The 15,132-nt window shown below is 17.2% G+C and overlaps 4 protein-coding genes across 4 annotated transcripts; 2 read left to right on the top strand and 2 right to left on the bottom strand.

Moving 5' to 3' along the window:
* Window positions 1–408: 408 nt before the first annotated feature.
* PRELSG_1263100 (conserved Plasmodium protein, unknown function) lies at window positions 409–1,095 on the top strand (the record flags this gene model as incomplete). Its single annotated transcript, XM_028678448.1, has 1 exon — window positions 409–1,095. One exon carries the CDS (start codon window positions 409–411, stop codon window positions 1,093–1,095), a length of 687 nt encoding a protein of 228 aa, XP_028534736.1.
* A 2,922-nt stretch (window positions 1,096–4,017) lies between these two features.
* Window positions 4,018–7,948, top strand: PRELSG_1263000 (conserved Plasmodium protein, unknown function; the record flags this gene model as incomplete). Its single annotated transcript, XM_028678447.1, has 2 exons — window positions 4,018–6,160; window positions 6,285–7,948. 2 exons carry the CDS (start codon window positions 4,018–4,020, stop codon window positions 7,946–7,948), a joined length of 3,807 nt encoding a protein of 1,268 aa, XP_028534735.1.
* Window positions 7,949–8,491: 543 nt separating this feature from the next.
* On the bottom strand, window positions 8,492–9,781 carry PRELSG_1262900 (conserved Plasmodium protein, unknown function; the record flags this gene model as incomplete). The annotated part of the gene is made up of 1 exon (XM_028678446.1): window positions 8,492–9,781. One exon carries the CDS (start codon window positions 9,779–9,781, stop codon window positions 8,492–8,494), a length of 1,290 nt encoding a protein of 429 aa, XP_028534734.1.
* Window positions 9,782–11,523: 1,742 nt separating this feature from the next.
* Window positions 11,524–14,190, bottom strand: PRELSG_1262800 (conserved Plasmodium protein, unknown function; the record flags this gene model as incomplete). The annotated part of the gene is made up of 1 exon (XM_028678443.1): window positions 11,524–14,190. The coding sequence occupies one exon, from the start codon at window positions 14,188–14,190 to the stop codon at window positions 11,524–11,526; it is 2,667 nt and encodes an 888-aa protein (XP_028534733.1).
* Window positions 14,191–15,132: the final 942 nt, after the last annotated feature.

Below are 15,132 nucleotides of genomic sequence, written 5' to 3'. Positions count from 1 at the left end.
AAAAAAAGTGTAAAATTTATTTTATTTATATTTCAAAATTAAAAAAATTGTTATATGCATGAAATAAATTGTACATTAAATAATTATGAAAAAATATAATAATCGATATAAATTAATGTTTTTACTATATATACTATCATTAAAATATAATATAATATGATATTCTTATATATGTATATATATCTTTAAAAAAAAAAATTCTTTTACTTTAAACAACTTAGAAGGAAATTCAAAATATATTTTTATTTCACATTTTATATTGTTTTTTTTTTATAAATAAAAAAAAAAAATTTAATTTTCTTTGAAGAGTCATTTAAACTTAAGAATATTCTAAAGTTTTATATTTTTTAAAGAAATAATAAAAAAAAAAGAAAATAATAAAATAATATAAAATATAATATTATAAAAATGCCAATATCCCTAAATAGTGTCAGTCAAGAAGATCTTAAAGAATTAGAAAAAGGAGAAATAGAACCAGTTTTATATAAAGGAAGTCAAATAGAATTTATATATAATAAATTAAAGCTGGGTGAAGGAAAGTTATATATATTAGAAAAAAGATTAATATGGTTAAATGAAAATGAATCAAAAAAAAAAGTAACAAATTTTAAAGAATTGGCAACTAATAATATATACATGAATCATTATGAAAAAAATAGGGAATTTTATTTGCATCTTTTAAATGATGTTAACAGTATTAGTATAGACTCGTCAAACATCGCTTTACATGCAATATCTTCAGATAAAAAGATATGCAATGATTCATGTGTGTATATACAGTTAAATACATTTATATCTGATTATTTTGAAAATGAAAAAGTTAAAAATAACAAAGATATAGAAGGTTGTGTAAAGGGTGATAACATAAGTGGTGATGAAGAAGCTAATTCAGATGATGATACACCTTATGATGAAACAATAACACCTGAAATATTACTAATATGTAAAAATGAACCAGAAAATGATGCTATTTTTCGTCACTTAAGTAATATGGATAATTGCTTAAATGATGATGACAGTGACGAATATGATTATGAAGAAGAAAATAATTCATTAAATGAAGATGAAGATGAAGGAGATGAAATACAGCAATAAAAAATTACTTTGATAGAAAATATTTTTAAGGAAAAATAAAAATTATATTTGACAAACAGTAATAGAATAACTTCAAATATTGGATACATGTACTAAATTTTTGTTGTTATTTTTCTCTTTTTTATAGTGAGATATTTTCTTTTTTTTCCTTTTAGTGAATGCTTCAGTTTGTACTAAATAGAACAGAAAAATATCTTCTCCCATGTAATATTTCTAAAAGTGTTATATTTGTTGAAAAATTTTGTAAAACTAAATAATGTAAAACATTTATCAGATATAATTCTATATATATTAAATTATTTTTTCTTTTTTGTTCACTATGATATATATATATGTGAATTAATTGTTATACAAAGAAAGAAAAAGAAAAAGAAAAAGAAAAAGAAAAAGAAAAAGAAAAAGAAAAAGAAATAAATAAAAAATAAAAAAAGGGGAATTGTAAGTAAAGAAGATATAAGTTTCATTTCTTATTTTTTATGTAAATTTTTTATACATTAATATTTATGTAATGCTTATAAAAAAGTTATACATGTTAACGAATTATTTATTTATAGTTTTAAGTTATAATTTTATCTTTATTATTATTCATAATTAAATTATTTATTTCCAATTATAAATGTTTATATTCTATATAATATTTAAATTTAAAAATATAATAAAATTTAGAATATTTCACAATAATAAAGATTAAACGTTCAATTTAAATTTTTAATGTGTATATCTGTTTAATTTTATTCTTTATATATATGTATTCTAATTTTATAGAAATTAAAATTTATTTAAATAAATTTAAAACATTTGCATAAGAATAAACACAATTCTAATATATAGAAAAATTCTTTTTTTTTTTTTTTTTTTTTGTGTTAAGATGTTTTTATCTTTTTGACTTTTGATATTTTTTTAAGATATATTCTAAAAATAAATAAAAAACATAAGGTTATTTAACTAAGATGTAAGAATCAATTTTTATAAAATTGCAAAATAATTATTACTTTTTATTATTTATGAAACATTTTTTATCAGTAAAATAATGTTACATGACAATATAAAGAAAAGTACAGAAATTCATTTATGTCCTAAATTAATAATATCACATTCTCAATAATAAAAACTATATTAGCAATATGGTGATATAAACATAAATTAACACGATATGTAATAAATAAGTGCAACATTAAAATTTTTTTTTAAATTATTAGTAATATGATAGCTAATCATTTTAAAATAATATGTGAATAAAAATAAAATAATAATTGTTAATATAAAAACCTTCTTAATTTATTTCAAATTTTTTTTTTATATTTGATCAGATATTTTAAAATATGAAACTATTTTGAAAGCATTGGAAAACACTATATATGCAGTAGCATTTATTAAAAGATACCTTTATATTTTTACAATAGTATCTTTTTTAAATATGTTATTTGAATACTATATTGATAATATATATTCTTTCCTATATATTATGATAAAAGAAATAATATAAAAATAGACACAGGATGAATCATTAGTGATTTTATATTGCTATCCAAAATAAGTTTTTTTAAATATTTTTGGTTATAGGTATGTTAAAAATATAAAAAAAAAAATAAGAAAAATTATATGTAATATTATTTAAATATATATATATGAAATAAAAAATGTATGATATCAAATAAAACATAGCATAATTTTAATTAACATTATATAAATATTATAATATAAAAAATATAATGAAAACAAGTATGTCTTACCGTTTTGATAATCATGCTTTAAGAATAATTATATCTGATGATATTAAAAAAATATAATAAATTAATGTAACAAGAAAATATTAATAATTCTTTATCAAATAATAATTTTACAGTAAGAATGAATATTTATAAAAAAAAATTTTAAATTACTAAAATACCTTTTTATATATTAACCATAATGAATTTTTATAAGCTATTTTGTATAATAAATATAAATATTGTTTAAAAAAAAAAAAATTGCAACTATTAATTTATAAAAAAAAAAAAATATGTTTATGCAATGAACATAATCTTCATCTGAGTCGAAGAATTAATTATTTAATAAAATATGATATTTAAATGTTTTTAATACTTTAGGTTTATATTAAAAAAGAGAAAAAAAAAAAAAATAAATAGTATTCTACTATATTTCGTTAATAATAAACTTGTGAAAATAATAGTAACTTTGATTTTTTAAAATCATATAATAAGAAGTATATTTACGTGAATATTTTATTCAACAGAGAAAAGAAAAATAAAAAAATAATGAAAAATGTTTGCTACTCCTTTTTTGTATAAAAAGTAAAATAATAAATTAAATATTAATTAAATACATATATATATACATTTATATATGTTTAAAAATAAAAATAAATTGTATTCTTTAAAATTTCATAAATGAAATTCACAAAAAATTATATGACGTAAAAATATTAAGAACCGTTTTTTTGCTTTTTTGTTTTTTTGTTTTTTTGTTTTTTTGTTTTGTTTTTTTGAATTATTGGAATATTAATAATGTTAATAGTCGGTACTACAACAAAAGCAAGTTATTTAAGAAATTATTTAAATAAATCTTAAATTGTTTTAAAGTATAAACGATATTTTCTACGGAAATTTTATTAACAAAATTATTATAAATAAAAATGATAAAAAAAAGAAAAGAATGAAGAAGTTAGTTAAACTCTTTATAAATATGTAATGGTAAATGTGAGAAAGTGTAAATATAATAAATATATATAATAGAAGCAAAAAAAAAAAAAAAAACAGAAAATGAAATAAACAAATTATAATAAAACACTTATTTTTAAATAATTAAAAGTTTACAATGTCTACTATGATGTTTTTTATTTTAATTTTTATTTTATATTATTTGTTTTTAATGGGATTGATAATAAATATAAATAAAAAGAATTTACATTGAGTTGTAATCATGAATATTTTAAAATGGACAAAACGTTTCTCAAATAGTTTTGCAGTAACAAAAAAATATATTAATTATTCAACAAACGGCAAAAAATATGAAATATTCGAAAATGAAAGAAGTTTAGATAAATTTCATGAATTAAGATTAAATAAAATAATATACAAGAAGGATTATACAGATTATATGAAGTTATACAAGTTATATAAACCTAATTACACTAAGTTAATTATAGAAAAAGAAAATCTTAAATTTTCAATTTATTGGAATCTTAATAATAAAACAATATGTGCCAATTCTGATTTATCTAAAAAAAAAAAAAAATTTACGGATATGCTGCATGTCTTAAAACAAGAATTAAATCAATTAAATTTTAATTTTCATAAAAATAAAAAAAGTACTAAAAAGATAAATGAGAAATACAAATATGAAAACAATAAAAATGAAATGATAAAAATAAAAAATGAAAATAATACAAATATAATGAAGAGAGCAGAAGAGAGCCCAGGTAATATTAAAATAGATTGTGAGGAAAAAAATCAATATCATGTAGATTTAATTAAAAATTTAAAAGAGAAAGATTCTATAGATTATAGCATAAAGGATATATATATCCCTGATTCAAATGGGCCAAATATTGAAATAACAAGAAACAGTGCCTTAAAGAAAGAAAAAGAGAAGAATAAAAAAAAAATAAACTATGTAAAATTATTAAAAGTATGGGAATCTTTTTTATTTTATAAGGAAAAATATAATCTTAAAGAAGAAAAAGTACATTTTGAAATTTTAAAAAACTTTTTTTTAAAAGCAAATTTATTTGAAAAAAATAAGAAAAAAGATTTTCAATTTTTTGAAAATATTTTGAATTCTTTGCTTTTGAAACCAGGAATATTTATAAATGTTTTAAATTTGTTGTATTCTTTTTTTTTTGATTCAGTGAGTATTCATCAAAATTCAAAAAAAATTAAGAAAATTAATACTTTCAGTAGTATAAATAACCATATAAAAGATTGTAATAGAAATTGCAGTAATTTAACTAGTGGAAATGTTATTATTAAAAAAAACAATGATAGTATAAATTTAAATTTATCCAGGGATAGTTATAAGAAATGTGAGGAAGAAAATGAAAAATATATTAATGAAGATAAAATAAGTAATAAATTAATTTTAAATAATGAAATTAGATATGAAGATAGATATAAAATTAATTCATCAGATTTAATTTGTCTTAAAATTAGGAGATACATATTAAGTTATTTATTCAATACGTATTATGAAAGATACATAGGATTAAAAAGCTTGCATAAAACTTTTGATTTTCATAATTCCTATAATTTAAAATTTTGTTTAAAAGAAAATAATTTGTATAAATTTATTGTATTAGATGAAATCGATTTTGAAAAAAATAATATCATGTTAATAAGATATAATAAAGAAAAAGTTTTTTTATTAGGAGTTGTTAAAAAAATTCATAAAATTAAAGATTTATGTATACTTTATTTGGATTTAAAAAAATATAATTGCTATAAAAATGAAAATAACAATATAAGATTGTACGAAGAAATGGATATATGTGAAGAATATTTTGAATCCTATTTAAATATTAAAAATAAGGGTAATAAATCAGATATTAATATATCTGTTAATGGAAATGAATCTACTTTAAAGAAAGCTATTCATGAGGCAAATGAAAGTAATATTTATGAAGCTGTTACTTTATCTGTTCAACTAAACACTATTTATAATAGAATAAAACATTCTATGCTAAATATTTTTGAAAAACAGGAATTTTTAAATAAAGAAATTATTCATATGTTGTTAAATGAAAATGACAATTTTAATAAACAAGAATTGAAATTAAATAGTTTAAATAAAATTTTAAATAATTCAGTAAATTACAGTTATTTAATTGAAGAATCCATAAATAATTATTTGTTAAATAATAAAAAGGAGACGGATTATTTTAATATATTAGATAAAGATCTGATTAAAAAAGATAAAATAATAAACAAGCTATACAAGAATTTAAAAAATAATATAGACGAATTTACTAAAATGTGCCATATTTATAAAAAATTTGATATTTATCAAAAATACGTTTTGCTTGACATTTTAATTAATGAAAAAAAAAAACCTATACACTTAGTACATGGTTAAATACAAGTTCATATTTAATATATTATTTTTACTTTTTTTCCATACTTAAAAATATTATATATTTTAATAAATACATATATATATATTTATTTATATTTTATTTATTTTTTTCATTTTAGGTGCACCCGGAAGTGGCAAAAGTGATATGATTTCTTTTATGATATATTTTTTAGTATTAGAAAAAAAAAATAATATATTTGTTGGAACCAGCAAACACATATCAGTGCATAATATTCGAAGTAGGTTACTTAATTTGAATCTATGCTTGAATAAAGATAATATTAATAAAAAACCTTATCAAAAGTCTGATATATATATTGATACAGTTTATCAAGCATTTAAAATTAAAGAAAAAAAAATAAAACATTTGATTATTGATGAAGCTTCCAGCTTATCTGAATACAACAGTTTAATATGTTTGAATTTAAATTGTGAATTTATATATGCTTTTGGAGATGATAAACAATTAACTTTTCATAGCTTAATTAATGAAAAAAAAAGATTAGAAATAAATTATCTAAGTATTTTTGAAAAGTTAAAAAGATATAATAATATAAAATGCCATTATCTTTTGATACAATACAGATTAATTTTTCCTATGTTTTTATTTACGTCTTTTTATTTCTATAATAGACAATTAATACCATCTAAAAGTATTCTTAATAATTTTTTTAAACCTAACATTAATAAATCAAATTTTTTCCATTTATTATCAAATCAATGTTCATTTAATATAAAAAATAAATTTTTTGAAAATATACGCATTCCAATTTTATTTATTGATACATATCATGAAGCATTAAATAAAAAGATTTTTGAAGAAAAAGTAAATTATTCTTATATAAATCATTTCGAAGCAGAAGTTATTTTAAAATTAATAAAAATTCTAAAGATATCCAATCAAAAAAATGTATCTATTTTAACACCTTATACTAGTCAAAAAGTATACATACAAAATATTTTAGAAAATAAATACTGCAATGATAACATATGCGATAATAAAATAAAGCAGAGTGAAAATAATGAAGAACATATAAATAAAATGTATCAACAAATATTTAGAAGCTCATGTGATAAATCTCAAATTGACAAAGTTTTTTCTGTTGATAGAGAAGATAAATTTCTGTCTCATGATAATATATATAATAATAATTTAAATTTTTTAAGAAAAAATAATCAAAAAATTCCAGGAAATCTTGTAGATTATTCATTTCGAAGTAAAAATGCCAAATTAAATTATGATATATATGATAAAAATGAATCTACATCTAATAAAACTTTCAATTTTTATTTCTTAAATGGCAAAATAAAAAATGAAAAGTATTTGAATGATTCTGAAAGAAAAGATGACTTAAATTATAAAAAATATTTAACCAATTCCGAGAATATATGTATTTTTAATAGTTTCAATAATACAAATAGGTTAAATGGCTTGTTTAATACAAAAAATATGAATTCAACCTTTTATAATCCAAACAACTCAAAAGAAAATTGTGATTTTATATATAAAAATGTTCATACAATTGATAGTTATCAAGGTTGTGAAAATGATCTAATTATTATAAGTACAGTTAGATCAAACGACAAAAAAATATTAGGTTTCTTAAATGATGAAAAAAGAATGAATGTTTTATTAACTAGAATGAAAAAAGGAGTTATTATTATTGGTAATTCAAATACTTTAAAAAATAATTTTTATTGGAAAGAATTTATATATTTTCTTGATTTTTTTAATTCAAGAAAATCGATATTTACCCTCCCTCTCTTAAACATTTTTAAATGAATATTATATATGTCACATGTATTTTTTTTTTTTATTTTCCAATTTACATAATATTTTAATGAATTTCTTTTAAAAATGGAGAGAGAGAAAAAAAAAATATATTATAAGAATATATTTATTATTATTTTTTAATTTTTAATTTATAAATGACTATATATATTTATTCAATTTTTTCTTTCAATTTCAATTATCTTTTTTTTAAATAATATATACATATTCTTAATTTTATAATTAATATTTTTTTTGGAAGAAAAGAAAAATGTCTAATAATTTAAGAATTTATGTAAACATAATAAAATAAGCATTTTAAGTTTTATAAAAAAAAAACATATATATATACATATATAAAGAATATATAAATACACTAAAAAACAAAAAAAAATTTATAAAACTAAAAAAATTATGAATAATTTAAATATTAATGATATATATGTTCCAAATACATAAATGATTACAGAAAAAAAAAAAAAAAAAAAAAAGGCATATATCAAATATATAATATGTAGATTATTCATTTTATAAAGTATAGGAAATGATTCTAATTCAAATTCTTTTAAAAAAGTCGGTGATTTTAGATGATTGCTCTTTTAAAGATTTCCTCTTTCTATTTTTAGTGATTCTAAAGTTTTTAAAATTTTTTAATGAACAGAAACTTGTTATTAATTTGGTAGTGTTTTCTGAATTGTCTATATGATTTGGTTCTATTTTTTTAGAATATGTTTTATATTCTTCTTCCATTTTGGCATCATTTTTGTCAATTTGCTTATTAAAAATTTTATCAATTGATTTATTTCTAAGCAAATCTATTTCAATAGGATGAAACTTCATTTTTTTTGGAGTAAAATTAGTTTTCTCAGGGGTAATTGAACTATTTATTTTCTTGTCAATAAAATTAATAAAATCAAAATTATTATTTATAACTTTATCATTTGTTTTTGATTTAGAATAAAAAGAAAGACTATTATTTCTATTAGTTTTGCTTCTAGGTTCTAATGTTACAACTCTTCTTATTGTTTTATTTTTAATTTTTATTGTCCTCGAGTCATTTTCGTCATTTGATATATTATTTTTGTTGCAATCTATAATTTCATTATTCAGTTTACATTTATACAACCTTTCTTTTAAGCTTAAAATTTCATTATCTTTTTTAATAATGCTTTCTTTTAATTCTTTAACAATTGATTCATTCTTTTTCTGTATGCCTAAACTATTTTTTATATAATTAAATATAACATTTTTTTGTTCATCAAAAGATAAAATGTTAAAACCAAATAATAAATTTATTTTATTTAAGTCTTCTTTATTTAAATTATCTAAATACTTTTCGATTAGTTTATACTTTTTTAGTTCTTTATCATATTCTTCAATTTTAGTCGTGAGAATGATTTTCTCTTTAAGATATTCATCTTTTAATTCTTTTAATTTTAATATTTCATATTTCTCTTCATTTATTTTTGTATTATTTTTGCTTATAGTTTCGGTTAAAATTTTATTTTTATTTGTTAATGTTAAAATTTCTAAAGAATATTTTTCATTTTCATTTTGAGTTTTTATTAATTCTGCTTCATATTTTTTTAAATCTTCATATAATTCATCTTTACTCATCTTCATAATGTTTTCATCACTTAGTATTTTGTTTTCTTCACTTATCTCATAATGGATAGATAACAGATTTTTTTTATAACAAGTTGATTTGCATAGAGGACACGATTTTTGAAAAGCTATCCATTTTTTCATACATTCATAATGAAAAATATTTCCACAATTTTTTTCTACGCATAAATTATTTTTTAAACTTAATCTACATATGCAGCATTCAGGTATAATAAGCATTTTATTTATTTAAAAAAAGAAAAGAAAAAGAAAAACAACCGATTAAAAATAATTATATAGATACTCACAAATTAGAAATGGGATTTAAAAAAATAAAAAAAAATTATTTATAACATTTAAAATTATGTATATATATATATATATTTCACAAATACAAAATATTTCAATAAAATAAAATAAATATAATAATTTAGCTTTAACAGAAAAAATATCATTTTACTAATTTTTAATCTAAGCATATTATTTCTACAATAAATAAGTTTACACATTAATTTATGCACATTTTTTCTTTTCTATTTTTTCTAATTATTCATATAGGACAAATTATATATACGTTATTTCTGATATATAAAGATTATTCACCTAATAAATAAAAAAATTATATTTCATATGTCATTTATAAATAATAACAAAAAGTAATTTATTTGTACTATTACAAAAATAAAAATAATAATATTATAAATATATATATTCTTTATATAAAAGTATAGAAAGTATGATACTTATAATGACATTTTTTATTATATGATGATTTTATTTAAAATAAATTTTTATGAAATTTTATTTTTAAAATTTCTTTTTTTTATATTCTTACAATTTTAGTTTAACATTTATTATTCGTTTTCCTTTTAATTATCTTTCTCATTCTTTTGACTTATATTTTTATCATTTTAAATAATCCTTTATATAATTATTATTCTATATTCATAATTTTTTTTTTTATATTAATCCATTTATATTTTTTTTTTTATCAGTATTCCTTCCACATATGTATCAATTTATTTTTTTTGAATTTTCTATAGTTTTTATATTTTTTTATTTATAATTTTATTATAACTATATAAGAAAATAAATAAATATGGAATAAAAGAATACTGTGTGTAATAAATCACAAATTTTTACGTTTTACTTTCATAAAATTTTATTTTTATAATATTTTTGAAATGCTAATATTTATTTAAAATAATAAAAAAAAAATATATATCTTTTTATTTATAAAGATTACTATATAAATCAATTTTTTTTGAAATTAATTCAAAATGAAAAAATATATATATATATACAATATAATTTATTATTAAAAGAGTATATACACTTTATAAAAAAATTAATAGAATGTGTTATAGTTTATATGAGGTATCATTTCAATAGATAAACAAAAATTATTACCGTCTTAAAGTTATTATTTTGTATTATAAAAATATCTATTTATATAAGGAAAAATATAACCTAAAATTTAGATTGTTGTTTTAAAAAAATATATTTAATTTGTAAAAATATTTTAAAAGTATATTCAAAAGAAAATTATATTTTGTATATATGATGAATATACTGTTAATAATATAAAATAAAATAATAATTATTAATTTTTTAAAATAAATTATTTTTATGTAAACATAGAAGCGTATATGCTTAACTATTTAAAATGTATTTTGCAAATTTACAAATTATAGCAAACTAAAAAAAAATATGAAATATTAAGTGTTAAAAATAAAGAAATATATATATATATATTATACTCCATCTAAATTTAAAAAGATAAAATATATTTATAATAATATTTTTAAAAATTGAGTTATGTATTGATCAGAAAAAAAAAAAATCTATGAATACATTTTGAATTTTTTTTTTAACTATTATCAAAAAAAAAAGAAAAAAAAGGAAAATTAATCTTTGTTTATGACTTTATAGATTCTTTTATATAAATGTCTATGAATACTTAAATAATTGTTTACTTTATGTTATTGCATAACTTCAGTGTTATGCTTTACCCATTGAATTAAATTATGATTTAAGTTATAAGATTCTATATTATCTAGGAAAATATCAAAACATGGGAATTTGGTTGGCTCATGTAATCCAAATAAATCGTTACTAAAATTTTTAATATTTAAATGACTTAATGAATAAGAAGATAAAATAATAATATCTAAATCAACTAATCTGAAAAAAGACCTCCTATAAGCATCAAGTGAAAATCCAATAATTTGTTCTTGGGGATAAGCTTGCTTAAATTTATTTATTTCTAATATAATTACATATAATGTCTTTGGTAAAATTTCTTTTTTATACAGTCTAGTAAATGCACATAAAATCAGATATTCAATAGTGCATAAATCTCGTAAAACTTTTTTAATATAATGTCTCCTTATAAATTTTGATTGAACATTATTTAATATATATTCACTTTCTACTTTACTTTTTAATTTGATATTTTCTTTTAATTTACGAGGACTCATATCTATAGTCATATCAAAATGAAAATTTTCTTCGTTCTCGTTTTCATTTCTATTTTCTTCCTTTTCTTTATTAAAATTACTTTTAATAGGTGTGCTATCTAATTTTCCTTGTCTTTCTTTAAAATAATCTACATTGTTTCTTTTTTCTTTTGCAAAAAAACCTAACTTTTCCATTATTAAGGAAGTGTTATTATTTTTATTTCTTTTTTCTTTCACAGATTCTAATTTATCAAAATATTTTTGTTCTCTATTATTTATTTCTATCCATCTGTGTTCTTCTATTCCATCCTCATCATCACTTTCATTCTCTTTTTTGTTTGCATGTTTTGAAAAACTTGTGATATTTTTCTTAGAGTAATCATCATCTTCTTTAGATGAATTAGACATTTTATCAGAGGATGAATCAAGAAGAGTATTCTTTTTAAATGTTATTTTATTAGAATTTAAAATATGCTTATATTCACATATAGATAAAATTGCATCAACACATGTATGATAAATATGCCTAATGTCTAATCCATAATTAATATCATATGACCACTGCTTTAATAAATGAGAATCAGCTATTTCTTTTTGCATAGTAGAATTATAAATTTGTAAAAATTTTTGAATTTTTATTAGATCACTATAGGTAAAGTATACAGAATAATATTTTTTAATGAGATGAAAATCATCTAAATTAACATATAAAATTTTATATACTAATTTAGAAATTTCTTCTATATTTAAAATAGGGGATATATGTAACATCTCAAAAGTAAATCTTGATTTAATTCTTTTTTCTAAATTTTGAGTAATATCTAATACATTAGTTAAACAAATTATATTAATACAAATACTTTTTTTATGTAATAAATCAAATAATGTATATAGTAAGTTCTGCTTATTTTGTAAACAAAACTTTTCTACATTTTCAATAATCAATAAAGTTTGTTTTTTATCATTATTTATTTCAATTAATATATTTTCTAATTTTATTATATAATCATTTAATAGTAAATTCGTTTCCATTTTATCTTCTTTATTAAGATAATTATACAATTGTGATAAAATAGATTTAATACACTGTAAATCATCTTTATATAAATATGCACTGATACGAATTGTATAAATACATCTTTCTTCATTTTCTTCTGTTTTAATTTCTTCTACAATTTTCTTATATTTCTCATTAAATTCTGAGTGCTCATTTTCACTATCTTCTTCAAGATTATTAGCAATATGTTCTTTAAAAGTTTGTTCAAACTGTATTTTATTTCTTATATTTGCATTCTTTCTTAGAGGAGATAAGTCATTATTTTCAAAAATATTCTTTATATTACTATTTATTTGTTCAAGATTTAAATTTAAAGAATTATCCTTCTTTTTACTTGAATTATGAATTATATCATCTTCATCTTCTGAAGAATTACTTGTTTTTCTCTTTTTTTTTTTTCTGGGTGTAAAGTTAAAAAGAGGTTCATTATAATTTATTTTTATTTTTTTATCATTAGTTGATGTGGATTCATAACTTGTAACCTCATGTTCATAATTTTTAGAAGTATAAGGAGTTTTTTTATATGTTTTTTTATTATTATTCTCATCAACTGATAAAAATAAAACACTTTTTTTATCATTTCTATTTTTCATATTTTTTTCAATTTGTAAAAACTTATTAAAATATTCTATTGCTAAACTTACACAAGTAGTTTTTCCACATCCTAACATGCCTGTAACTAAAAATATTTTATTTTCTCTAATTTTATAAGATTTAATTAATTTTCTTAATAATTCTTTAATGGAGTAATTTAAATCTCTTTTATTATCTTCATTTATTTCTTTTTTTTTCATTTCTTTATCATTTTTTGTCTCTTTATCAATTTTTCTATTATATTTATTGTTTTCTTTACTTAAATCATTTTTATTTAGTAAATTTTCTAACATTATATTTGAAATAGATTCTTCTTCATATTTTTCAAAATAATTACTATATAGACCTCCATGTAAAGCTAAGTTCGCTTTTATTCTTACAATATGTTTTATATATGTCAAAATATAAACATTATAAAAATTATCTTCATTTTTTCTCTCCTTTTTTTCTTTCTCATCAACAAAATTCTCATTCTTATATGCTCTTATTTTAACATTTGCTATATTTTCTAAGGTCAATTCATTCAGAAAATCTCTCATTTCTTCAGTTTTTTAAAATAAATTTTATTATTAATACTAATATGTTTTACTATTAAAAATGTGTATATTTATATATGCTATTATTTAATTTTTTTTTAAATCATAATTCAATTTATATATTTATATAATATATAATAAAAATATTAAATTATGATAATAATAGAAACATGATTATGAGCAAAGAAAAAAAAAAAAGAAAATATATATATAAATAAATAGTCCTATAATGAAAATTTATAATTACTTATTGTAAAATATAATATATATATATATATATAATAAAAAAAAAGAAATCATATGTTATGCATTATTTATTTTTTTTTAATGATATTATGTATATGTGTATTTTTTTAACTTTATATTTAAATAAAATAATAATTTATAAAAAAAATTCTAAAAAATTAAAATAATTGTAGACGCGTAAGTTATGGGAAAGAAAGAAAAAAAAGATATTAATTCTTTCTTTTTCTATTAAAAATAAATATTTGAAGAATTCTTTTTCATTTATTGATAATTAAAAGTAAAAGGAAAAAAATCTGGATTTAATTTCTATATTAAAAATAATAAATATTTAAAAAAAATTCTTTTTTATTTAAAGTATAAAATTGAGAAAAAAAAGAAAATACTAATATGTGTCTTGATTTTTTATACATAAACATTTTTTTAAACTTTTCAATTATTTTTTATATCTATTAAAATTTCTTTATTTCAACATAAAATGGAAAAATAATTTATAGACATCATTTTTTATTTGTTATACAGAGGTTTTTTTAAAGTTTTTTTTTTTTTTTTAAATAAAAAATTTCAAAAAAATATATGTATTATCAATAAAAAAAAAACAACTATATTTAATATTATTTATTTTATTATGCATATTCTTTAATTAAATTAATACAAAATTTTATTTTAATTTTATTACAATATATATAAAAAAAAAAATTT

Source organism: Plasmodium relictum (assembly GCF_900005765.1).
Source record: "Plasmodium relictum strain SGS1 genome assembly, chromosome: 12".
Taxonomy (NCBI): Eukaryota; Apicomplexa; class Aconoidasida; order Haemosporida; family Plasmodiidae; genus Plasmodium; species Plasmodium relictum.
The sequence above is the reverse complement of the archived record's forward strand: the minus strand, read 5'-3'. Positions and strand labels throughout refer to the sequence as shown.